This window comes from Dysidea avara, chromosome 10 (genome assembly GCF_963678975.1).
Source record: "Dysidea avara chromosome 10, odDysAvar1.4, whole genome shotgun sequence".
Classification (NCBI taxonomy): Eukaryota; Metazoa; Porifera; class Demospongiae; order Dictyoceratida; family Dysideidae; genus Dysidea; species Dysidea avara.
Genome location: NC_089281.1, coordinates 4694398 through 4722381, shown reverse-complemented (window position 1 = coordinate 4722381; position 27984 = coordinate 4694398). Strand labels below are relative to the sequence as shown.

Sequence of the window (27984 nt, the reverse complement as noted above, 5' to 3'; positions counted from 1 at the left end):
GTTTTGTTCATTTACAGCTGCAGTTGTTAAATGGACATAATAGCACAGCTGCCAACAAGTTTTTAAACTATATGCTGTAGCTAGCTTTACAGTGTTTCTTCTAAACAGCTAGTACACTGTCTGAAATTCTAGCTAGTAGCTACATACAATTGTTCTTTTCAGTCAAAATCACTTCCAGATTCAATCTAATTCTTTGGTGGATTCAGGGTGGAGGGAAGGGGGCTACGGTAAAACTTTTGTTCTTATACAGTAACTGTTAGCTGCTACTGCTTTTCTTAGCTGCTACTGCTCTAACTACACTACAGTGTACAGATACAATTTATCCTAAAGGGACCCTTTTAGGATATTGTATCTGTACACTATAGTGTAGTTAGGGCAGTAGCAGTAGCAGCCAACAGTTACTGTATAAGAACAAAAGTTTTGAAACTAAGTAAAATTTGATCTAAATAGCATGTTTTGAACACCTAATTTTAAAAATTTTCCTGGGGGGGCATGCCCCCAGACCCCCCTAGACAGCTCGTGCTCCGCACGCTGTCTGCAGTCACCTCTCTCACCAGTGTATAGCTACACCCTTACTGCACATGTAAAGCTTGTGAACTAAGCCAGCCACCCCCTTTCATTTATTCCTGGATCAGCCCCTGTATTGGTAACAAGGATTACTGGGGTACCATGAGCACTTCCTGGTTAGCTCTTTATTATATCCACTTCATTATTTCTTCACTTTATTATTAATCATTACTTGTTGGTGTGGACTAATCCTGTGGGAGAAGAGACAATCAGTGAGAAAACATGCTTCATTTGTGTGCATAGTGTCAACTTATTGTGTGTGGTCGTTTACCAGTGCCACTTATTATGTGTTATTAACTATCGGGGTGAATAGCCTGGCCAGCCGACAACTTGCAGTAACTACTGAAATATTTGAAATACTATCTGTGGCTAGTTTAATGAACAATTTGCTAGTGACAGCAGCCTACCAGTTTTATTTATTGTATGAACATTCAATACATAAATCCAAATACATCTTCTACAGTATCAATGTTCCTGTTTTGCTATTAACTTTTACAATCATTGTTATACTCCTGTCAGCAAATGGCTCACTACTCACAGCAGTAGTGATACTAACATTTGTACTGGTGCTGATTGGTACGGTCGGAACCACTTTGTTTATCATCAATTATACCAAGCTGTGGTTTACTATTAAAAAAATCAAAGGTCAGATATATGTAACATCAGCCAGGGAGGTTTTAGCAAGAGGTTTACTAAGAGTGCTGCTAGGCTATGTGTATTTGGTGTTGCTGTGTTACCATTTAACAGCCTCATCGATTAAAGTTACTTTTACTAATAAGTGTGTTGAAGACGCGCAAGGAAAGCGATCAGCATGGCTTGTTCTACAATCGATACTTAAGGTATTCGAGCTGGTGTTGGTATTACAATGTCTTGTTTCTCATATACCGCAAAGAATTAAGAGGTTATTCAAGAAGAGAACAGTGAAGCAGAGCAAAAAGATACGACCACCTCAAAGCATAACCCTTAAAAGTCATCAAACAAAGCATGAACGTCCAATATTTAGCTTGCAATCAAAATCAGAAGTTGTTACAGAAGTCACAAACAAGCTTACCTTTGACTATATTTGTAACAGTTTTTCAGAAACCAACAAAACAGAAATGCAAGATGTAAGGAAGGTAGAAATACAAAAACCCAGTGAGATTTACAGGTGTGTCACACTACCCATACCCAAACAGGTGGAATGTGTGCCCCCAGTTGAATGTAGTAGTGCTTTGGAGTATGAGTACTTGTCTCATACATGTGATGTGGACTATAGTGATAAGAGAGAAACGTGTTTACAGTACGCATCAAATCTATGTGATACAACTAACAAGTCATACCACAAGTCTGATGACTTCTCAACACTATTTGTTGAATTTAATTGTGAACCAATCTCAGTTAGTACACGGCCATTATCCCACATACCACATGGTACGTTTGTTTTGTATGCACCAATTCACTGTTGTCATACTTCTTATAGTCAAGGAGTCTACATGTACATACAGGTATGCAGCAGATCTACTATATATAGCACACAGGGAATAGTTTGCATGGCAGTTTATGTTACATTAAATTTTTGGTTGCACATTGATATAAGAAAGATTTTTGTTTTCACCGAAAATTAAAATTCCTGTGCCTGCATGGTATATACTGTACAACAAGAAATTTTGACAGAAAGCTTTCACGAATCTTTTCATAAAATGAGATGTTGACCAATGGTAGATGCATCCTCTGATACTTAGTGCTGGCTGGACTCAAAGGCACCTACAGTTGAACTTCTCTAAAATGGACCGAGAGATTTAAGCCTATATTAGGAGCTTATAGTGGTAAAGTGGTGACTCTACTTTACTCGAAATTCTTTTTGATGTGGTAAAAAGAATATTATATGGTAATTAAATTGACTTTGATGTTGGTAGCAAATCGACAGTTTTATCTCTTCACTTTATTTTGTTGGGAAAAGCTCTGTAGTTTATATACTTGTTGTAATATAGAGGTTTTCCTCTTTCAGAGGTAAAAACGTATATATGAGATTAAAATCTTTGTCCCTTAATTCAGAGAGTTTGTTATGAGTAGTTTGACAAATTAAAGCCTCACACAGAGAGTTCTTCATCAAAGTTCCCTGTTGTACAGTACTAGTTTACTTGTCATATGTGTGGCTAACTTTTGTTGTTCCAGTTGAGGTGGTTCCTGCACATTCACCAGTTGACACTAAAAATTTGATTGGTGACATTGAAGTTGGTTTATTTGATGAAAGAGGAGGAGTATTTCACTCATACAAACATGGAGTAACTGTTGTAGTTCCAACTGGAGCCATCCCCAGTGGAGTACTAGCAGAACTGAAATTTGCAGCCACTTTAGTTGGTAACGTCAAGTTCACTAACAAATCACCTGTGTCTGCCATATACTGGCTGTGCATGGATGTGGAATTACAGAAATCTATTGAATTACGTTTACCACATTTTGCTGATATTGCAACCCCAATGAATGCACACAATCTACAATTTGTTAAGAGTATACATTCTCCAAGTGATATAATTGAAGGATCCATGTTTACCATTGATGGTGGAAGGTTTCCTATTGGCAGACCTTATGGTTCTATAAAAATAGACCATTTTTGTTACTACTGCATTGCAGTAGACAAGCTGGCACTTACTGATATTCCTAACAACAAATATGCTGTGATTGCTATGACACAGAAACAGCCTCTGGGTCATTCCATGTCAAATCAACAAGGAATTTAGGGTCACCTCCCGGATTTTGACGAAACTTAGTGTGTTTGTAGTACCTGTGGTGCTTATCACTCATGCAAATTTTTAGCTCCATACACCCCATAGTTTCTGATTTAGGACCACTAATATTTTGAATATTTCATGAAAAATTGGTATATCTGTAGTTACAAAATCAACTGCAACTTTGTACTGTGTAAATATTTTTAAACACAATTTTCACTGATGGAAGACTGTTGATTGACCTTTCTAGTAATCCCTAAATTATGGGATATCTACTTAATTATGGTTCAAAAGTATTTCATTGAAAACTTTAATCTTTTATATTTTGAAAAATGCTGCTTGAAATTTTTCAAATTCTTTTGTGAATAATGATTGGGTCATAGTCTATGTTTGATAAAATTTTTGTGGTGGGACCACAATGGGTTCAAGAGATATAATGAATTATGTTGTGGTATGTAGTGGAATTTGCAATCTATTATTGCTGTATTGGAGTGTACACCTCCAATAACCACTCACAACAAGACTATGCCAAGTTTGTCTTACAGAGTGAAGGTGTCTAGGTACATTGCAACCTGTATTAGTAACCACCTGTATTGAAAGGCCATCTATGTGCTGCAGTTAAGTTATACTTCTTTAATGCATAGCATCGATGCATCAACCCTTCCTAGCAAATCCAAAAATGATCCTTATTAAACAGGTTGACTATAAATTATAGATCTGACCACCATGTGTCCATAAACATCATGTAAATATTGTACCATCTCTTCACAAGTACCTTCTTTATTAAGTTGAATCCCACTGTAGTGGACTTAGCCATATTTAAGTTGCGTATATGGCTACATAGATACATACAACAGAACTCCTCAGAAGGGATACCCGGATACCTTGATAACCAGGACACCGGATACCTTGATAACCAGGACACCTGTTTATACACTGTACTCCCACTCTAGCGGTGTACATACAGTTAGACCAAGATACTTCTGTGGCTTCTGTAATATGAGCACTTTATTATGGTCCTAGCAATGGAGGGGTTTTACCATATACATGCATTAATTGTACCTCATTAATTACTACATTACTTTACATTCACGACCACTTTGAAGATCAAGTCATAAATTCATACACATACTCACGTAGAAAGTAAACATGTTGACCACATATTTTAGATTTACCTGTACTGATCTTCAAAACGTGAACACAAACATACTTTGAAAAACCATTAATTTTAGTACTATAAATCACGCATTAAGGTGCAAGCAAGTGTTAATAATATAAAAACTCTTGGTACAAGTAATGCATCTACTGTATACAGTGTAACTCTTCTATTCCCGATGAAGTATTCATTTTGAGAAACCACAGACTTGTCTTGGGTCCAAAATGTACATACGTAAAATTATAAAGTAAGATTATGAGGCTATCAAGGTACCCAGATATCCTTTTTGAGGAGGTCTGTTGTACCTATGCAGCCGTGTACGTAACTTGAATAGTGTAGAGTGGGGATATGTATGTAAGTGCACTATGGCAAGATTTTACTTAATAAATAAGGTATAACTGAAGAGATGGTACAACATTAATGTGTTTATGGATGCATGATGATCTCATTTATAGTCAACCTGTCTAATAAGGACCATTTTTGGATTTGCTAGAAAAGATTGATGCTTTGGTGCTATACATTAAGATCCGATTAAAGTATAAATTAGCTGCAGCTTATGGATGGTCTTTCAATACAGGTGGTCACTAATATAGGTTGCAATGTACCTAGACACCTTCACTCTGTAAGACAAACTTGGCATGGCCTTGTTGCAAGTGATTATTGGAGGTGTACATTCCAATACAGCAATAATAGACTGCAAATTCCACTACATACCACAACATAATTCATTATATCTCTTGAGCCCATTGTGGTCCCACCACAAAATTTTTATCAAACATAGACTATGACCCAATCATTATTCACAAAAGAATTTGAAAAATTTCAAGCAGCATTTTTCAAAATATAAAGGATTAAAGTTTTCAATGAAGTACTTTTGAACCATAATTAAGTAGATATCCCATAATTTAGGGATCACTGGAAAGGTCAATCAACAGTCTTCCATCAGTGAAAATTGTGTTTTAAAATATTGACACAGTACAAAGTTGCAGTTGATTTTGTAACTAGAGATGGACCAAATTTTCATGAAATAATCAAAATATTTGTAGTCATAAATCAGAAACTATGGGATGTATTGAGCTAAAAATTTGCATGAGTGATAAGCACCACAGGTACTACAAACACACCAAGTTTCGTCAAAATCTGGGAGGTGATCCTAAATTCCTTGTTGATTTGACATGGAATGACCCCTCTTAAAACTAAATGGACTGCTCACATCTGTATTGTACCGTTAATACAAACATGTATGGAGGTGAGGACAAATAGCTGACTGTTTGCATTTATAATGTATAATATTTAGAAATTACAAGACCAGTATGGAAGTGAATTGGGGTATACAACATTGTCAGAGTTTTCATTCACACAAGGATGTGACCAAGTATCCATTGAGTGTGAAGGACATCACTTTCAGGACAAGGCTGAAGTTGTGATACTATCACACAACAAGGTACAAACAATATGAAGAAGGTAGTTGGGTAAATACGTTATGTACTGATGGAAGTAAACAAAACTATAATAAGCAGTGTGTTCCTACCTTTGTAGATTTGCCAGAAAGATGTAGACTTTCATCAATATTATGAAAATGGACGTTTGCAGGAGCTACAGTTAAGAATGGATAAGAAGCTCTACCCACCATGTGTCAATGTGGTGGTACAAGCTCAAGACAAATTCTTCTTTGAATCATTCAAATATGTGAACTACCAACTTACTTGTGGTACAGAAATTATTGCTGGCAAGCTAACAGTTCCCAGTATTGGTAAGACTATCACAATATAAACACACTGTATTGTTGATATGGTCTTGTAGACATGTTTGGGGCTAGTTCAAGTGAGTCAGATTCTTCTCTTAAACGGAAAAATATTGGAAGTTGCACAAGTGGTCAGTTATAATAAGTTATATATGACTAGTGATCCACTAAATATATACACATTCAGGATATAGAAGTACAGACAGTATTGAACATCTCCCTGATGAAGATGAATTTAATTCAGGTAACTACATGCACACATTCCATATTAATAAGAAATTCACAAAATAATATTATGTGTAATATGCAAGAAGAAATAATACCCTTGTGTAGGAACTGTAATTACTGAATATGACAACTATACTATATTGCAGAGAATAAATATTCCCAAACATTTAAATTTTGCATAAATTCATAAACTGAGTGGCTGAAGTAATGGGAGTGAAGCTTCTTGCTCAAGGAAACAACGGTAGTAGTGAATCCAGTAGTAGTAATAATGCCCTATCTCTTGGGCTCCTACTGCCTCTCCCCTCTGTTCCTTAAACAATAGCAGACATGTTTTTTTGTTTTTTTAGGGGGTGGGGTCAGAAACCATTAAATGATATCAATATACTCTAATAGAACAGTCAATGGGATCTGCAGCTAAATTCTTTGTTTAATGACTAAATACATTACTTATTGTACAATTTTTAAAGCAGTCATACCTCATTAAATAGCTTTGCTTTTGTCATGAAATCATGCAAAATAGCTTCTCTAGCACCTTAAAGTGAATAAGCGTCTCTAAAATAATTATCGCATTAGTCACTTTGAAACCTTATAATTCTGTTCATTTAAGGCTTCCCATGGCTATGACCTCTTCCTGGGGAAGTGTTGTGATAAGTACACACTCTCTAATTGAACAGTCATTTTAACATAGGATAATTTTTGAAGTTCAAATAACCTGCACTCGTTATTGTAATATGTGACTGGATCTTGGAAAATCATGCGGTCTTATTGCCATCAAATTTCACAGTCAAAATCAGTTAGACTTTAGTTAAGTGGTCTGCTGCTTTTCCCAAACACAGTAGCAAGCTGCATGTACAGCTTTAATGGAGCTCTGGCCAGCCTGGGGATGGTTGTTTGTGACTATACAGCTCTGTGGTTTTGAATAAAGACCTGTGCTGTAGCCAGTTGTGAGATCTCAATGGCCCATAATTTATCCTAATTCTTTCCTATGCAGGAGCAAGTCCAGGTTGGTACACCATGACCAGAGTAGTAGGTAGCTCTACAAAGCAGGGGTCCTTGTGCCCCTAAACGCTTTAGTCTTTCACGTATTTCACATGTTTTAGAACTAAAATTTTCACACAAATCATAGTAATAGATCATACTTTCTAAGTGGTATACATTAATCAAGAGCTACATGTAGGGATTAGTGACAGTCATTGTGCCTAAAGTACATTCTCATATAAGAACAATATTCAAAGGACCAAGTTAATTATTCTGCAGGTTATGTAGCTAAGTGCGCTCATGCGTGGGCTGGTGCTCCAGATGCAATTTTCATACACATTGTGACTGTTCTATTAGAGTATTTGACTGACTGCTTTATTGGAGTACCTTGATCTTGTGTACAGAATTATTTTTGGGGAGAGGGGGGCTCTGGATCTGCCACTGCTACAGGTTCATCTGTCATTTTCTTGCCCTCACTTTACCTCCTCCCACCACCCTTATTGGAGCTCACTTGATACAGTCAACATCAAGTTAAAAACTATGTAAAATGTAGCTGTTGGCTACTTGTACTGGAAGGTAAGGAATTGGTGTATAACATGTGTGAAAATTTGGTAAATGTAGCTTCAACCATTGGTGAGTTACAACACACTGAATACTTAAAACTGGCACATCTTGCTACTTTTAAATTGGTGATAAGACCAGTTTTCCCAAACTAGGTCACAACTACACCAGATTTGATATTATATAAAGGTTTTATGTATGGTACTTACTTGTCCTGTTGTATTCATTTTATATTTTATGCACATTTTACAGGAAAGTTACAGTTCAGGAATTTGATAATGTTAACAATGTCAGTTAATCCCAAGTGGTTTGTTCTTGGATGTGCTTTGTGTGTTCCCATTGACAAGTTGGAGAGACTTGGTGATAAATATCACGATAATCCAATGAAAGCTCTTGTTAGGGTATATCGCTACTGGTTGGCTGATAAGAATGGATTACAGCCTACATGGGAGAAACTGCTTAGTGCATTACAGAAGATCAACGAGTACAAATTAGCTACAAGTTTAGCAAGAACACAATTGGTAAGTACATACTATCAAGAATTCACAATATTTGTATGAGCGACTCTTGATACTATTAATATTTCTACCAAGAATACCTCCCTATCTACATATCCACCAGTCGTGGCATTTGGTTATAATCCAAGTGGTCGTTACGCTGGCCTTCTCCTGACTAAAATTACTATGGCCCTCGGGCTCATGCATTCATACATATACATGAGGCATAGTACTTAACCATGTAGCCAAAAATTTTGAGGGACAAGCTTCGTGAAAGTATAATCGTGAAATGTTTTTAGGTTTACACATATGGCTATTATCTCGTGAATTATTTTAAAATGCAAAAATCATATTTTACAGTTTCATGAAAGCTTAGTTGCTTGAATATTCCTAGCTATATGATATGCCCATGGTATAAATATCACACACACACGCACGCACGCACGCACGCACTCACACACACGCACGCACGCACGCACGCACGCACGCACGCACTCACAAAGCAAAAGCAAGGAAAGCAAAGCCTAAAGTAGCTGTGCGAGGTACTGCTATTGCTACCCAGTGAACCAGCACTAGGATGTCTGTGCACCAGCCAGATGCTTGAGCCTTGTGCAGGAAAATTCTCCTGAGGCAGGGCTAGTAACCCGCAGGAGGACTGTCCAGGTCTCACAGAGAGAGGTCATAGAACCTGAAGTTCCACAACGACTAGGCATGAGGCTATTATGCTCCAAAAATTGAGCATTATGCTTTTGAGCAGTGCTCAAAAAATCACCTATTATGCTTTTGAGAATTGCCCATTATTCCAATTATGCCACTAGTAATACCAGTTTATTGCTGTATCAGACCATTGTCATTGATGTTTATGTTTCCAATAGTCTTGAATTCTTTAGCTGGTTGCTGTATTAGAGTATTTCGTTTCAATGTAACTGCTTCATTAGAGTAAATAATATTCAGTGTCTGTTATATTAGAGTTTCTGACTGCTCTATTAGAGTATTTCGATCTTTCTGAACGAAATTGTGCAGTCTGCAGATTTTCCTACTGTTAAAGCTTTATAATCACCTCAAAATGCTAGCATAATTCCTGATTCCCACACATACCTATTATGCTCGAAATCATGCCGGCATAATCGCCGCATCCCTAACAACGACCCCAACACTGCCAAGCGAGACAAGGACAGTTGGGAATTTGCTTCCCCAATAAACACCAGGTACCCATTGACGTTACAGCTGGGTGGGCTGCTTCCCCAGATGACACCAGGCCACCAGGTTCCCATTTAAATAGCTGGGTAGACCGGAGCAATGTGAGTAAAGTTTCTTGCCCAAGGAAACAACACCAAATTGGCATAACCGAGAATCGAACCTGGAACCTCTCGATTACCTGGCCGATGCTCTAGCCACTTGGCTATGCTGCCTCACGCACACACACACACACACACACACACACACACACACACACACACACACACACACACACACACACACACACACACACACATACACACACACACATGCAGGGTATACATTCCAGATTCCAACTGAAATGAAAACCAATACCATTATATCTTACAAACTATAGCCTTAGTTTTACAAATACAGTATATGTAATGAAGCTCTAATGGTGGGTGTTGTTGCCATAGTGACACATGATGCACTGTATAACAACGTATGACACTTGAAATTATTTGTGACATGTGCAACTCTGTGATCACAATAAGTCAAGTACACAGTGGTAGTAAACAACATTGTTGCTCTGGTATGAACTTAGTGGTTAAAATATAAGTATATGTAATAGGACGGATGGCTGTGGTATTCGGGATTAATAGTTCTCGCATTGTAAACAGGAAGGAAATAGTGCTCGGCTTCGCCTCGCACTATTTTACTCCTTCCTGTTTACAATGCTCGCACTATTAATCCCGAATACCACAGCCATCCGTCCTATTGCAAATCAATCCGACAACCATAGCAACTGTTACTAGGCAACAGAAATTCAAAAAATAACCACTGCAAAAATCAATCACACTTAGCAACCGTTGCCTGGCAACCGTTGCTATGGTCTCAAAAGACTTTTACCTTAGCAACGGTTACCTAGCAACCGTTGCTAAGTAACCATATTGTGTCATACCTTTGGGGCATCTATCACTATGGTAACAATAGTTGTCAAATCGGACATTTACTTCTAATATAAACACACCACACTATTTTAGCCAATCAAATTAGTATTATAGATTTTTGTCAAGGGACCTAGACAAACAAGTGTAATACTAATTCTATTGGCTAATCGCTTGACGTATTTCAATATAATATGTGACTGGATTTGCGAAAAGGTACCTTTTCCACACATTTTACATACCAGCAAACAAAACGGTGTAACACTTGACTCCTTATACTGATTAACTTACTCTTAGTATAAAACTGCAACCAAATACTGTAGCTGCACTCATGGAAAATTTCAGGCAATTATATGCCACAATCAAAAACTTATAAAACTTTAAAGTTCAAAAAATGGGTCAAATTTTGTGTGTGAAAAAGGTACCTTTTCGTAAATCCGGTCACATATGTCAAGCTGCTATTGAGAGTATTATACAGTAACACATTCAGTTGTTGGATTAGTAATGATATAGGGTTTTCTCTATGAACATGTGAGTTTGAATAGATTGGATACATATCAACACATTGGTTTCTCTTGTAGAGATCAATGGCAAAGCGAATCTACAAAAAGAAAATTTGCTTGAGAATTATCACTGTTATGTACATTTAAAAATAGGTCATGGACATGAAGAAAGACATAGGAAGGAAATTTTATCCCCAAATAGTGAACAGATTTTCCTGTATATAAATCATTGAAAAAAATTATAATATCAACAGAATGGCATATTTCAATTTTTTAAGTAATAGTTAGACTTCAGACCACAGGGGTCTAAGTAATTTAGTAACCCGATGGCCCTGTGTCGTGGCGCCTGAGCGAAGCGAAGGCGCTACTACAGGGCCTGAGGGTTACTAAATTACTTAGACCCCTGTGGTCTGAAGTCTAAGTTATTTAGACCCTTTATGTAGTTGTTGTACCTTAACATTGTTGACAGCTGCTTGTAACAGAGAAATGTAGCGTTCATTAGTAGAAACAAACCATTACTCCACCCGTAACAACAGTTACGGGTTTAAAATTAATTTTCAGGTGGCGATGCGTTGCCAACGCTACCAGTCCGGGTGCGCGTAATAAACATGAAAAGGGTCTAAGTAAACATGAAAGGGTCTAATTTGTTATAAACACTTTCCATCACAATATCGCTGCAGTAATCCTTTCAGAAAGGGCACTATGCTACCCTTTTCTTCTCAGTAAGTTATTCATACGAAGCCACAAACTTGTTTGTGGTTCTTTATAGGCTTCTTGGTAGTGGCCACCTTAATTACTGGATTGCATTCATAGCAATGAAACCTTACACTGAATATTCGAGTATTCGGACAATAGTCGAGTAAATATACGAATACAGAAAACTACTATTCGTTTGAGCCTTACTATATATCTTCCAAATTAACATCTATGGTTTCTTTTGTGGTGGGGCAGCTTTCTAAGGTGGTGTGTGTTCTATTAGGATTTTGGCAAAACATAGGTGATCTCTACTGTGATTTATGAAATGTTAGTAAGAAGATATAAGACTTAACAGAATCCTAAGGAACATAACATACAGTGTATTTCTATTTTGTGTATATGTTATGAATATGTTTAGTAGTAAACATTGTCATATATATGGGTTCTATTTTGATCTGTAGTAGGGATGCTGATATAATTTTTTATCAACTTGTGTGGTTTAATGGCTAGTTGCAGTGGTTAAAAATGGTTTCATCTGTGCTAAATATTAATCAATGGTTAAAAATGGTTTCATCTGTGCTAAATATTAATCATGCATGACTCATTTCAAATGCACTGGAAAGTAAACACAGGCCTAACTGGTTATAACCAAACTATACCAATCCAGTTACGCACAGTTAATCACTTTCTATTGGGTTATTTAAAATCTTTCCCGAATGTGCAAAAGTTACTGAGTTTCAAGAATGTAGCCATTACCCACATGTGTGGTTATATGGCTATAATCACCCACACAATGACTGATGAATATAGTATACCTTATCACCTACACACCAACATACATAGTGTACTCCTTTGATCTACACCCACAGGCTATGGCATAACATGTACAAGTGTGATGTCAGTGTTACTACGAGAAACTGAAGGCTAAACTTGAGATCAAAATAATGATGTCACACAAATGTTTGTGGTAGAGTGGCTTTTATTGAATGCCACTCCCTTGACCGTTAATGGAGTTTCTTCTGCTTGAAGGCACAAACTCTAGTATATATGTTTATAGGGATTCACCAACTACATATGCAGTGATCATGATGTCAAGGAGTTCTTTTGAAAAATTATTACAGTGCTTGCCTACCATATACTACACCATACTCTGTGTCTTTGGGTGGTTAGTGTTTTGTCTAACACTTTCGAGACCTGCCAAGGTTGAACACATGTTAAAAAGGACACACACACACACACACCCATCCACACTTGTACAGTTACATGCACACATCTACTACTTAGGTCACATGACTAACTGTTATTGCTTCCTTGTCCTCAGCCCCATTTCTTTAATCCCAAATAGTATAACTTAATATCAACTACCACCTATTATTGACCTATATTATCAATCAGTTGGTATCCAAATGATCAAACGGAAGTTCTCTGATGCTGCCAAAAGACGATGAAAGAGATGGCGATCGAATAGTAGGAAGCATACTGGTGAAATAAACTGACGTAAACTGTGGGAGAATCAATCCATGGTCATGCAAAGCAATGAAGGCAGTCATCTCAAATGAAAGAGGGGTGCAGCACAACATGGTGTTTTACTGACAATGTTAAAAACTGACTATCTGGACAAGGGAAACCAGAACTAAACCTTGACCACGGGGCTACCTAACAAAAGAATAAGATGATTGAGTGCTGCAAGATGGGGAATGGCAAGACAAGGAGAGAAATCACACAGTCTGTGAAAAAGTTGGTTGAGAAGAAAAGAGCTCGGAAGGGGTTACCTTCAATAGTGAGTCAAAAGACACTCAGAGGTATCTTTGCAAACATCAAATCTTTTGTCAAATTGTAGATCCAACAGCCAGAACTTGACTACTACTTTGGGTTGTTGAAGAATGTTAATGGCTTGACGGATAAAACCAACTGCATTTACAATATGGACGTGTCAGGTATGCAACTTGGCCACAAACAGTTGCACTTAAAGGGTGTGGTCACAGGCCATCCTCACAGGGAACAAGGCACATATCACTATCCTCTAATGCTGTTGGCACCATGCTACCTCCAATGGTTATCTTCAAGGATGAGTGCTTGAACTATGAATGGATTAGGGGAGAGATTCCAGGTATGGAATATTGTAAGTCATCCAAGAGTGGCCAGACACAAGCTATTTTATGAGTAGCAACAAAACTGTTCATTGAAAGTACATTCCACCGTTTAAATCAGTGCTTTTACTTTTAGATCACATTATGGCTTGGAAGCTATTCAAGTTTGCAGGAGAATATGAAATTATTCTTTTTTTGCTTACGCACCCCATAACTCATGTGGCTTGATGAATGAGTAGTCAAGTAAAAGTAGTTTCAGGTCATCAGTTGCTTCACGTTGTTCCAAAGAAGGTATGATGACATATGATGATCAAATGTATGTAACATAGCTACAACAACAACACCTTGATCACTTTCCAGAATGTTTATCACTGGCTAGTAGTACTTCTGATTTGTCACTGGTGAGTACTTCTGTAGCAGATGAAGAACAAGCTAGATATCCTAATTACAACACTGTCATTCCAGACTCCAAGGACAATAAAATAACATCACCATAGCTACTGTGAGTGATAGTGTCATCACAGCCAACGAAATTGCACAGCCATCAGTATATTATAATCTTTTTTAGGAAAATACTACAGTAGGTTTGTGACAGAGCTTTCAGAAATGTTGGATGATTAAAGGGTGCCATTAAAAATGGCAACAAGACAAAATTAACAGCAAGAGTGCTTACAAGTTGGTACTTGAAAAGGAAAAAAAAAGAAGTTTGTGATAGTTGTATTGCTATTATGAATTCATAGCAAGATATAGTCACAGTTTCTTGGAATTGGTCAATAATAGGTAATTGATAGTTACATGTAAATTACAGACAATGGTTGATAATTGATGGGTGTACCCTGTGGCAGTTACATTAGCACTTTACCCTTAAATAAATTAATTAATTAATAACCTTAAGCAGTCTGTAATTGGTGAGTTACACTAGCAGCCATCATGCTGAATGTAAAGTAAATCACCACATTGCTTCAACTACTGGCTACATAATAATAATAGTTCTTGCCAGACTAGTACGTACTACTTAGCTACATACATGATAAGGATGGGCAATGGTCTCATGCGTACAGTGTAACTATATATCAGATTCTTATATAACATTATCAATGCTACCAGTTTCGATTGAGTAGTTTCCTTTCTTTTAATAACGTTTGGCAGGTCAACTGATCATGACATCAACATGTGTAGTGTTTTCTAAACTTGACTGTACATGTATCTGAAAAAATCACAAAATCTGTATGGAAGTTATGTTAATAGTGTGTGACAAGTAATCATCTCTACCTCCAGTAGCTGAACTTACTGACCATTAATTACTGGTAGTTATAGCTACATACCACAGGTATAGGTAGCTGAAGTTTCTGACCATTAATTAATTATAGCTAGTAAGCACAAGTTATATACCATATTTAGTTTATGTGCATGATGTATGGTAGATATAGAAAATAATTAATGTTATGAAAACAACTTCATGATTAATTATGTGCTAAACAACTCCATGGTTAATCACGTGCTTAACATTGTGAATTACTAATCCGAGCTGTTTATTCTAAATTAGTGATAATCTGATGGCAGAAAACTTATGCAGTTTGAGCAAGAGTTAATAATAGATAGCAGCCTCTTGGTTTGAACAATGACCTTAGTAGTTGCGGAGAATGAAGCATTTTTAAATTGAAGAAAACCTTACCACTCCATAACTCATTGTAGATGCAATTAAATTAAATTTTAAAATTCATGTGCAATGTTCTTGGTTTAATTAAAAAATTTCTTACAAGCAATTATAAAAATTAAAACCATTAATACACTATCATATCTTCAATTCATCTGTGACAGTACAAGTGTCTGAAGACTGGTAACATTTTTGGTACAAACAATGTCAACTGGCACATGTACACAATACAGCAAATAGCAGTACACTCCAGTATCAAAGATATTGTTACCATGTTGTATACTTGAGATAGCAACTTTGATATAGTTACACAGATTGTAGCAATCGGTACAATGGTATAGAAAAACACAGCAATATATTTACCATCATTAAACTGTTTGTGCTTAGCATCATTAAAGTGCTTGCGGTAGACTTTACGAATCAAGAAAGCCAAAAAACACAAAATGAAAGATATCACAAAGTGAGGAATGTAAAGCAATCCAATAAGGTTGGATGGAACACAATATACCACCTTTTCACGGAGCTGATCTTCTACAGGGAACAACTTTTCCCTTGTAGCATCCCACCTACTAAAAAACGTGAACACCAAGAGATAACTTGTATTGATAAATATCCAACCAATGGAAATGGCAATAAAAGCATTGTCTGTAATCAACTTTCCTGGATTTCGTCTGAAAGACTGAAATATCCGGTAAAGCCTCCAACTCTTCAGTAATGTTGTGTTGAGAACTAGTAGCAGTCCAAGATTAGACGTCCATTGTGTTGCCTGACATAGAGTTGAAACTATTACCATGTCATGTTCTGCATTTGCTTTGACCACAAGGAAGACTCCACTTAACACTAATAAATTGTTACCGGCAAAGATCATGTAATTCAGTTGAGGGCTTGATGCTTTGATTGACGAAAAATTTTGATAACGTAAGTTGACTAACAAGGAAAAGCTATTCCATAGAAATCCAATGACTAAAAGTACTAACATCAGTATTCCAGCCCATCTCTGAGCTAATAACACTTGTGTCATGAACATGTCTGATGGTGGATTGTCTATAGACCACAATAATTCACTATCATTAAGAACTAGCTCACCTAATACTGAACTGTCATTGGAAGGATGATAGAGACCAATTCTTTTAAGTGTTCCAGTTTGTACTTGGTCAATTGTTATAGTGAAGGGTCGTTTATGTCCTTCATCAAATGAGACTTTTCCTGAAGCACCTGCAAAATTAATTTTAGATAACTCTTGTACAATGGTTTTAGAAATATTGGAATTTCCTAATGAGAAGTTGGCTAAACTAGAATCGAATTCGGATAATTTTTCTTCAGCTTTGTGCAGTGCCAGACCTAACGTCCACATGGAATCATAAGCAACAGCACCCCAGCTATTCAGCAGTGACGAGCTATAATTGTCTCCTTTCTCACTAGCATATTCTCTGGATTCATTAACATAAGAATTATAATATTCCCTAAATGTTTTACCAGTAACATCAATCACATCATCATCACTGCTAGTCCTTATCGGATAATTAACATGGATTATTCCATGTGTAGCTTGTTGTATTTCTTCTATGGTACAGTCATCTGTTGCAGTATTGTACCAATCTCCTCGATGGTTACTCAGTATCCAGATAACATATGGATAAGTCAGTTTGTGATGATACAAGTAACACATCATTTCACCAACAAACCCTCTAATCCCATACATCACACCAATTCGCATGCTGGCAGAATGAATATCTTCTCTAAAAGAAATTTGATCCTCATAACTGCCTGCATCTTGGCTAGTGCCACCAAAGTACACTTCTTTGGAGTCCTCAATGTGATGTTGCATGCCGAGACGTAGAGTCACAATTGCATTCTCGTTTAGGATAGTACCAATTGCAGCATTGTGTATGCCATAACGTTTCCACTTAAACTTCTTCACTAAACTAACTATTGCTTTAGAAGTAGACTCGTCTGTAGGAACTGTCCGATAAAAAAGGGGGTATGAGCTGGTGAAGGACAGAGAGGGCGCAGTTGCTCCGTAGGACAGTTGCGGGAGGCGAATATCATCTCTTCCAGCAATGGAGGCAATGGGGATGGTAGAGCTAGAACAACCAGCTCCTAGAATGGCCACTGGTTGAGGGTGTTTGCTGTGTAGAGCATTTCTCACAAACTCACGGACTCCACTGTCGCGTGCACAACCTGAGTTAGCCTCTATTAACTCTAACATGTATCCAGGTAAAATACTGTCGTTTCTGTTTATCTCGTCTGTTGCCAATCTTACAGCGGGTATAACATACTCTCCGTTCCAATTCGCTGATCCCCGATATGGAAACAACCCAAGTATTTGTAATGTCTTTAGATTTGTTCCATGCGATCCACGGCTCAGCAACCAGGCTAGTATCGAAAGAAGTACTAATGTTTTCTGAAGTAAATAACACAATGACAACATTTCAGCATTATGCGAACCTAGCAAAGGTGATAAAAATTTACTCAACATAATGCACATCCGGTAGCCTATATATAGGTATGGCGTAACCTTCGCCCACTCCATGCACATGCACACAAAATGGTCTGGCGGCGCCCGACCTTTGCTAAAATTTGGTGAGCGCCGCGCGCTATTCTCAATAAAGCGATTGGCCTATAGTAGCTGGTGTTCCTCCTAAAGTTGCAAGGAAGAATCTACTTCAGCTATGCCAGAATGATCTTGACTTGAGGTATTGGGCATTGAATTTTATTTTTATTGCTACGACACCAGATGCAAGATTACAGAATTAAAATAGGTATGTACAAAATTAGTGTGGTGGTGTTGAGGGTCAGATGGCAACATGTGCCATATTGATGACAATCCCCTTTTCCCTTAGGTGTGTTCCCCTACTTGTAGCCAGTTATTAGAAGTACTGTATAAGTTAGTAGTTTATTAGTTGTTGCGAGGGGTAACCAATGTCTTGGGACTCTCGTACACTATCAATTATAAATCCGTCGAAATCCATGAAAAAATATTTATTGAAATAATACAGAAATACATTTTAAATATTGAGACTCTCGTACACAACTTAGAAGTTTGCATGGGCGGTTGGCTACCCCTCGAGTTGTTGTACCCTATAGTCTGTTTTGTTCCCCTCACCACTTCAGTGAGTGACTTAGGATCGAGATACCATAATAGAGTGATCATGTTTGTGCTACTCTAACAAAACAGTCAGGTGTACAGGGTCTAGGAATGTAAAAAGACAACTACAGAATTCATTTTATTCAACAGAGTTTCAATGTCAGCCCTGCTATACAGGTCTTAGCCTTTATTTTGTAAAATCCCTGGGCATAGCTAAAAACAATCTGCTAATAAAATCAGAAAATTCATGAGACATGATATAAATAAGCCACAAATTTCAGGCACATCATGCAGTATAATCTGACCACTTAGTAGTAAGTTGTGATCTGCTTAGGAACTACACAGCCTAGGATAATTCCCTTTTACATTCACCCCTATACTTAAAGTTCTAGACAAATAGAAATTTTCTTCTATTGAGCACCTGTACCAAGATCACTTACAATGACTGCGTGGAGGTTCGCAAAAGACACCTATCAAAGTATAGTTTTCATCCCCACCACTGTCACCTTGTGTTTCTTACCACATAATTAAAATTCAGCACAAGTTGGTGATTGGGTGCAGCAATCACAAACAGTGGCGTGGCTACCATTGAGGTTAGGTAAAAAGTCAGGAACTGTTACAGTATTTGAAATTGACAAGTTATACAGAGCCGGTACCGGTTGCACTGTTTCGCCGGATATTTTGCCAGCAATGGAGGCAACTGGGAAGTTACGTGCATTAAAAAAAAAAAAAACTTGGACAAAAAACCTAAGAAAGCAAGAAAATAAACTGCCTCAGCTGGGGCTCGAACCCAGGCATCTGTATTCATGGTCCATACTTGTAACCACTGCTGCAGCTATCAATCTGCATTAATTTCTACCTTATAAATGTCCAACTGAAGTGAAGAAGAAACTAAAGCTGAACCTGACCCTAACCCTAACGCTAATACTACTTGTCGTGTGCCCTAAAGTACAAGATCCAAGGGAAACTACTGGTCGTGTGCCCTAAAGTCGAATACTTGGGGCATACTACTATGCCGGCACAATAGCCATTTGTACTTGTTAACTGGTACCGGCACAACATCCACTATGTTTGAGGTGAAATTTGAATGAAGTGAATTTAGTACTGCAAAAGACCAAGATACTCTAATAGAGCAGTCACTTATCTTCAACTCTATTGTCTTACCTTGTGAAATTTTCTAGTGATGCATCCCTTACAAAACTGTGCCTGTGATAGTAGCTAGCTAGAATAGAAAAAGCTACTAAGTTGTCATGTAAGCTATACAATTCAGCCATCTTGTTAATAGAAAATGTTCTCTTTTTAGCACTGCGATTTTCACTTGCAAAGTATATATTGTCAAACAACAGCAATTCCTTTGCAGTCACTTTTTATAGCAGGTCATTTCAATGTCTGAACATGTTCACACCTGCATAGTGAAATGTTGCTAGATTATAATTTATATACTGGATGCAGCTTGTCAATTCTGGTGCCATTTTACTGCAGCATGCACAATTACCAGTTTACTGCCATTAAGGATAGGTGTATGGCAATTAATTTGCCTAGAAGCTTTTGCTTTAAATAGTGTATGTAAACAGTGTCTATTTTCCAGCCAATCTGCTCAAGGAAGCCAATAAGCTGTTTTTAAACTTAATCATTTCAAACATACATTTATGTTTTTACAATGTCTTCATTAGAAATGATGAAATAGATGGTCTTAAACGATATGTCTTCTCTTAGATGACTTTAATGAACCAGAAAAGGAGTTGGTTATGAGGAACATTAGAATGGAGATGTTGAACCTTACAGCACTAATACCGGTGCTCAACAAACACCACCTACTCACTCTGGATGATAACTATGTGTTGTTGAACTACTTGGTGTCCCCAATGGAGAGGGCCAATGCTTTAGTCTACCAGATTCTTCCTAGTAAAGGACCAGAGGCCTTTAAGAAGTTTATAATGTGCTTGCAGGAAGAAACTGAACATATAGGACATCAGGAATTAGCAAGAATGCTAACTACTCAATTAAAGCGTAAGTGTATAATCATTATGTAAAATGGAAAAAGTTTTGTAATTTCATTGTTTTATTTCCTTCCATGCAAAACATTTCACCACATGTGTACTTATGCAGGCTGATCTTGTTTGCAGGATTTTGTGACTGTTTTATTAGAATGTTAAAGTTTCTATCTGCTAGAACTATTTCTGTAAGTTTGTGTTCGATTAGGGTTCATAGAACAAAAGTAGGGAAACAAGGGAGGTTGCCTATACCAGCAAATATACCAGTGAACATTTAATCCCTGGTATTAATTTTGTTTGCTTACTTTTTCTGTAACATTATTATTACTGGTGGGCCCACACATACCACATCAAAGCAAAATAGCACCAGAGTTAATGTTTTCACCTGAATGCGCTCCCCAGTTATCATTTACTGACTTGAAAGTGAAGTGATCATTATGCTTCTCTTTCAGCTATGTTCAACCCATTATACACAGCATTACAAATGAAGAACAGTATCAGAAGCGCCTCTGCAATCAATCCAGTTGCCACGGAAAATATGGACAATTCCCATTTGAAGCCATGCATCACACTACTGAGAATTGACACCTTGGACAGTCAGCAGAAAGAAATGGACACAAAGGAGGACAAAGGTAAGTCCATGATGCGTGCATTGTACGTACTGCAGTATGCCAAAAGGCACGTCTCGGGACTAAGCGATGTCGAACAGTGAAAAAATCAAGCCCATAGCCTTTAGCCATTTTTGAGCCAGTTCCACTTGTCTGAAGGCATCAGGCAGGCAATTAGTGATTCCATTGAATAAAATTTTTTAAGGAAATGGTTACTGAACCGAATTACCTTCAATAATGTACCGTCTATTGAACTGAAAACTTAGATTTAAAAAAGTTTCTAAAATGAAGAAAAAAGAAGTGCAGCATCCAGGGTTCAAACCCTCAACCGTCGGCGTGATGGCTCTGTATACTACCAGCTGTTCTATTGCTGCTAGTTCCCTTACTTTTCTGTCTTATAAACAAAGTAAGCTGTATATAGTAAGAAGAACGTAACCTAAGGATGAAGAAGAAACCAAAGCTGAACCCGACCATAACCCTAATGCTAATACTACTTGTCACGTGCCCTTTTTAAAAATGTTATTAAATCAGGGAAAATAACATCAGCCAAAAATGCTGTTTTTTAGCTATGCCCTGAGAGCACAATAAAGCAATACCCTACTTACACAACAAAACAAAATTACAACATACAAAATAAATTTTAAAATCTTTCACAGTTTTAGCACTGTACAGTACTTTAGGTAATCTGTTCCATATGGCCATGCCCCTGTACGCCAAAGACTGTTTTCCATAATTCTAACGCTGGGAACAAATAATCTGTCCTCCCAGTGTAACCAGTAACATCCACAGCATATGAAAAAATTCCATATAAATAAGGAGGAGAAATCTTGTTGAGAATCTTGAAAACCTGCAAAGCTGTATGAAAAGTATGCCTTTCAGTTATAGATGATCACAAGTTAAAGTTATCAGAAGAAGGAAATGATGATGTAAACTTAGAATGGAGTCTTTCTTCTAAACAGTAGAATTTGAAAGGTTATTTCTTTATCTGACATTAATATTTATGCAGATGATACGGAGCTTCGCTTCAGCCATGATGACCTTTCTGTAGTTGGAAAACCCCTTCAAGCTGATGTAGAGAATGTTTCCACTTGGCTGGTTCAATAGAGTTAAATTGAATGTGATTAAATCATTGTGTATGTTCATTGGTTCCCACCGGAGAACTGGAGGATTGAATCTCTTGGATGGTGTTAACTTAAAAGCAGGCTACTAAGTATTTGGGTGTATATTTAGATCGACATCTCACTTGGCAAGCTCATGTAGAATATGTTCTTGGTAGAATTAGAAGGAAACTTTTTGCTATAAATCGGGTTAGGCCATGGCAAGTCATTGACACAAACAGAAAAAAGAAAGGGCCCTAGGATTGAACCCTGAGGAACTCCCACTTTAATAGGCCTACTAGGTGACAAAAAACCTTGAAATGTAACTTGTGTTCTATTCAGATAACTCCTAAACTATGAGTGAGCGCTATCACTAAAGCCGTAACAAGCCAACTTCTGCAATAGAATAGAATGGTCCACACACTCAAAAGCCTTACGGTGAGCCAGGTCCAGCGCCTACATATTCCCCATGATTGATAGCATTAGAAAAAGAGTTTGAAGCATGCAGAAGAATGTCTTGAGTTGAATGTCCATAGCAAAAGCCAGGCTGTCTTTTTGAGAACAGGTCATGCTTGTTGAAATGAGCAATAATCTGATCAAAGACAATTCTTTCCAATATCTTGGAGAGAACTGGTAGAACTGAAATGGGATGAAAGTTTGGACAATGAAGAACCATTGTATGATTTTGGAATTGGTGCTACAATAGGTAAGACAGCTGATGAAATACTCTTATTAATTAACTTGGTCAAAAGCACAGCCATACTGAGAGGTGAGGCCTTTATCAGAATGCCATCAACCCCCACCGCCTTATGACTATCCAGATGAGAAATACACTCAACTACCTCCTGAACATCCACTTCAGTAATTTCATAGGTGATACATCAGTGTTTCTGATAATATATGAGGTAGGGGATGTGTGGGAAATAGAGTTTTTCTGGGCAACAGAAAGAACATGTTGACTGATATCTTCACAAGTTAAATCCAATTTGCAATTGGTCTGGTGTTGACTTCTCTGATGAGAAGACAAAAGGCTAAAATGCTTTCAAAACTTGGAAGAGTAATCTTAAGATTCGACACCAAGTTAGATAAATATTGTTTTATGATATTGTCGGAGAAAAACAATATTATGATCAGAGCTTTGAGAAATATCACATGTACAAAAATGAGTCAGAATAAAGTGGTGATCACTGTTGCCACAAGGAATAGCAACAGTGGCCTGAAAATACGATGGACTATTTGTAAGAATAAGATCCAAATGTAGGTGTCACTTTGGTAATACCTTGACATAGAAACCACATCATGACCCTGATAACATTCCACATCAGGAGAGCTTAAAACTGTGCAATCATGAAAAAGTAAAGTTTTGCTGAAGCAATAAGATGGACAAGTCCAGTTAAAATCAGATTGCAACTGAAAGGATTAATACCGAATTCTGCTACCTGCAGTGGCACCATAGGCCACAGTCACATAAAAGGGCGTGTTGATTTGACTTTACAGGAAAATGACACACCACACACGTAATGTAAACTTCACCAGGCCAGGGTTGAGAGCGACATCTCCACTCAAGAGCAACAAGCAATATAAATAATAACCATTAGAACATGCGAAATGATGGCAACTCAAGGTCTCCAACCAAATTTTTTTGTCAGAATCTTGTCACAACATAGCTAAGGATGAACATTTGGTTCAACAAAACAAATGGCTACCTTGAAATGCAAGACCCCAGTGAACAGGAGGAAAACCAATGGAACAAAAATCCTAGCCATTATTCACAATCACATGACTGAAAGTTGAATACTCAGGGCAACTACTAGACATGTGCCCTGAAGTCAAATACTTCGGGCAACTACCAGATGCATGCCGTAAAGTCGAATACTCAGGGAATACCAACCCTAACATACAACTAGTGTGCTTGATACTAGAGTATATGGATGACTGCCAGTTAATTTGTGTTATCTGTTATCCATGAAAAAAAATCTTTCGGGTTAGTAAACACTTCCTTTTAAGAAAAGACTTGTAACAATCTATTGAAAGCATTTAGGGTCATAGTGAAGGAACTTTTGGTAACCATTACTGCCAAGGCACCAGGATGGTATTGTGAAGCTGGTTTTTTGGTGATTTTTTTGGCCAGAAAGATTCAAATCTCCGTGTTCCCTAATGTACAGTAGTACAGCACTGTATGCTGCATTAAGGTTCTCAATATTTCAACACTACAGTTAAATCAAATGATGTACAAATGACAATGAAACTGACTTGTAGTCAACGCATATACAATTCAATTGCATTACAATCTCATTAAATAAAGTCACCTCTGTAAGTAATGACTGGCACTATCAGTATCATCTGATAGTCTATACACTGGATGTACACACATGGAATGTGAATTGGGTTTCTAAAGTAATATAACACATTACTATTCATAGCATGGTGAGTTATTTGAAGAAGCCATAATCTGTTACTAGAGAAATGTAATATTACACATTACGTAAATATTATTACTTTACCCGACAAAAACTTTATTAAATAAAAAATCCTCTGTAAGTCACAGCTAATAACTATGATCATATAATCATAGCTAGGCAGTTTAGCTATTCATAAGTATGACTTATTTAATGATGTAGGTGTCACATTTTTTTCAATTGAAGTAACTAACTTATTACATTGCTGCAGAAGTTTAGAGCAATTCTAATATGTTACATTCACTGCCAAATAGCTTGCCCAACACTACATGCACACTCACCTTATCAACCTGTCAACTGATGGTCCTGAATCTGAAGAACTGGACCTAATACACAAACACATATATACACGCATGCATGCACCCATGCACACACACACCCACACATACATACACACATATGTGGATATAGTAAGTACACACACAAATGCATGGACACTACACAACACGCACGCACGCACACACACACACACAATCTACACATCAAGACACATAGTAGTGTGTTGTGTAGCCAAGAAAGCCAGCAAGTCACACCGTGCATGGATATATTGACAAGAAGAAAGAAAGTGTGATTTTCACAATAGGTAGGGCAGGTTTGATTGAAATCATTCCAACCACTCCCAAGATATAGGCGGCCAAACTTTCTATTTGTTTTCTTTGATTTTTCTTTTGTAAGAAGTTCACTGGGACTCAAGATCAAATTCTCCTTTTTACATGTTTACAAAGATTGCTATCAATGCAAACCCTTTACTCAGTTTTCTTTAAGTTTAGTGTACATGGATAGTGCATGAATGTGAATTTAGGCATCAAGTTTGATGCTAATCTGGTAAATATTGATAGTGTTATGGACAACTGTTTTTGTAAAAAAGCAATTTTTCTGTCATGGCTACAAGGTAAACTGCTTATGTGAATAAGTTGAATTTGTACATAGATTCACCATTGGAATGTAAATCTTTTGTAGTTTGAAAGAAATTGGAACAGCTACAGAGTTGCAAAGCAATCCTAATAAGAAAATAATTCTGGGGCCAATATACTCTAATAGAAAAATCACCATGGGATAAAAAGTGCAGGAAAATCATCATGGGGCCTCCATAAATGATGCCCATGCCCTGAGCCACTACTACCATGCCTCTTTAGCTCACTTTATTTCTACCTTATAAATGAAAGCCTAGGGTTCAGAGGGTTGAATATATTCATAGATCTAATGATGAAAATTCTTATGAGCATTGTATTGGAACTGCTCAAAAATTTGCATTGTTAGTTACAATAGTCAAATAAAATGTGTAATACAGTATAATTGTAACTTCAGTTCTACAATAACATGTGAACCTCAAAACCAGAGTGTTTTTGATGACTATACCTTTCTTTACGGCTTGGCTGTTTTTTGAGTAGATTTCACTACTTTTTGTACTTATGGACCCAAAGCCAGCTATAGTCTCATCCTGGAAAAGTTGTGATGACTGCGCCTTTTTATAGTTTGGTTGTTTTGTGTGATAGTGATTGTGCATGATAAATATTTATGCAACCAAATTCAATGTATTATTGACATGCTATTTTAACTTTACCTCTTTATTATACTTAGCAAAGATGATGGAGACATCTGTATAACATTTCATGTGCTCACATTACAGTTGTATTGATATTATTCTATATGGTGTATTATTTATTTATTTGGTTATTAATTTTATTAAGTCTTTACAGCACTAGTTGTGAAGGTCTGTAGGCCACCTGGTCCTACACAGCCTGTTTAATGATGTATGTTTGAAAAGTTTCAGAAGGAGAAACAAAATCCATGACTCCCTATGTTATTATTATATTGCTGATTTATATAATTGCTAGCTATATGAGGTGTCCAGTACACCTGAAGGCTGTTGTGGCAGATGATTTGCACAATGTACAGAAACATCACTTGCTATAGCTGATGGCTGAGTTTAACAGAATACTATGAAAGCATAAGAGAAATCTACTGAAAAGAGGTTACTCCAGGAGCCTCATAAACAGAGCACCCAGGAAGCTATACCAAACTCACTAGGATTTTGCAAAAGGGATTTCGTTATTTTCTTTGCAGTAACAGGTCCACGAAACTAGTAATAGTTCTATTTGGACTCTTGGTAGGGTTACAGTGGTCACATTTTCTTCCCTGGATCCGTGGAGTATAGCTTTGCAATGTTTGCAGTACATGTTCTAACTATCTATTACTTAAATGCACATGCACACATCTGTATGTAGCTACATATACGGATATACCCGATTATACTTACCAGCCTACAAACACATGTACATATGCACACACATTGCACGCTAACATAGTTGCATGCACGCACACACACACACACACACACACACACACACACACACACACACACACACACACACACACACACACACACACACACACACACACACACACACACACACACACACGTGCAGCCTAGCAAGCAAAGCCTATACTGTGAAATTCACACCAATGCGATGACTCCTGTGGCATCTTGAGTATAAGGTTCAGCCTAATTATGAGGGTCATACTAAGCTGCCACAAGAGTCATCCCTTCAGTATGATATTCATACTTTTGAATTTACAGTGTATGGCAGCCATATGAAACACAATAATATTATTTCCGCCCATTAAACCAGTACCAGGATGCCTGTGCACTACTTTCGCACTTTAAGATTGAGGCTTGTGCAGGTAAATCTTCCTAGGGCAGGGTTAGTAACCTGCAGAAATACCATCCAGGTCTCATGACCGGGTAGACTAGAGCAATGTGAGTATAAAGTTTCTTGCAAAACAATAGCACCAAATTGGCATAATCAAACCTGGAACCTTTTGATTACCAGGCCAAAGCTAGTCACTTGGCTATGCTGCCTCACGCACACACACATGCACACACCACACAAGAGCACACACACCACACCATACTGTACTCACACATGCATACACATATTAAAACATACTCTCTAGCTACATGTGGTAAAGTTTTAAGGAAGAGAGTGTCTAACTCCCAGTTCAGCCTGTACAAATTCACTTTTACAGGTTCACTTTTGACATATGTACAACTGGCGATTGTTAAGCCTTTGTGTTGAGTAGAGTTAAGCCTTTGTGTTGAGTAGAGTTTTTGCTGAATGTTCCAGTTGGACACCCTCTGATATATACATGAATTCTTGGTGATGTCTATAGCAGGCAACCTGAGTGTATGCTAAGCACTTCAAACTAAGTCAGTGCAGCTCTTGGCACAGCACTGCATGTTA

General features: G+C 37.4%; 2 protein-coding genes across 2 annotated transcripts; one reads left to right on the top strand and one right to left on the bottom strand.

Moving 5' to 3' along the window:
- Positions 1-647: 647 nt before the first annotated feature.
- On the top strand, positions 648-26441 carry LOC136268800 (uncharacterized). Its single transcript, XM_066064262.1, has 10 exons — positions 648-1977; positions 2722-3253; positions 5623-5680; positions 5729-5875; positions 5971-6184; positions 6235-6306; positions 6363-6419; positions 8195-8463; positions 20298-20591; positions 26321-26441. The coding sequence occupies exons 1-9, from the start codon at positions 945-947 to the stop codon at positions 20331-20333; spliced, it is 2418 nt and encodes an 805-aa protein (XP_065920334.1). The 5' UTR covers positions 648-944; the 3' UTR covers positions 20334-20591; positions 26321-26441.
- On the bottom strand, positions 15543-17955 carry LOC136269098 (gamma-aminobutyric acid type B receptor subunit 2-like). Its single transcript, XM_066064559.1, has 2 exons — positions 16580-17955; positions 15543-16537 (listed from the first exon to the last, which is right to left on the bottom strand). Exons 1-2 carry the CDS (start codon positions 17922-17924, stop codon positions 15645-15647), a joined length of 2238 nt encoding a protein of 745 aa, XP_065920631.1. The 5' UTR covers positions 17925-17955; the 3' UTR covers positions 15543-15644.
- Positions 26442-27984: the final 1543 nt, after the last annotated feature.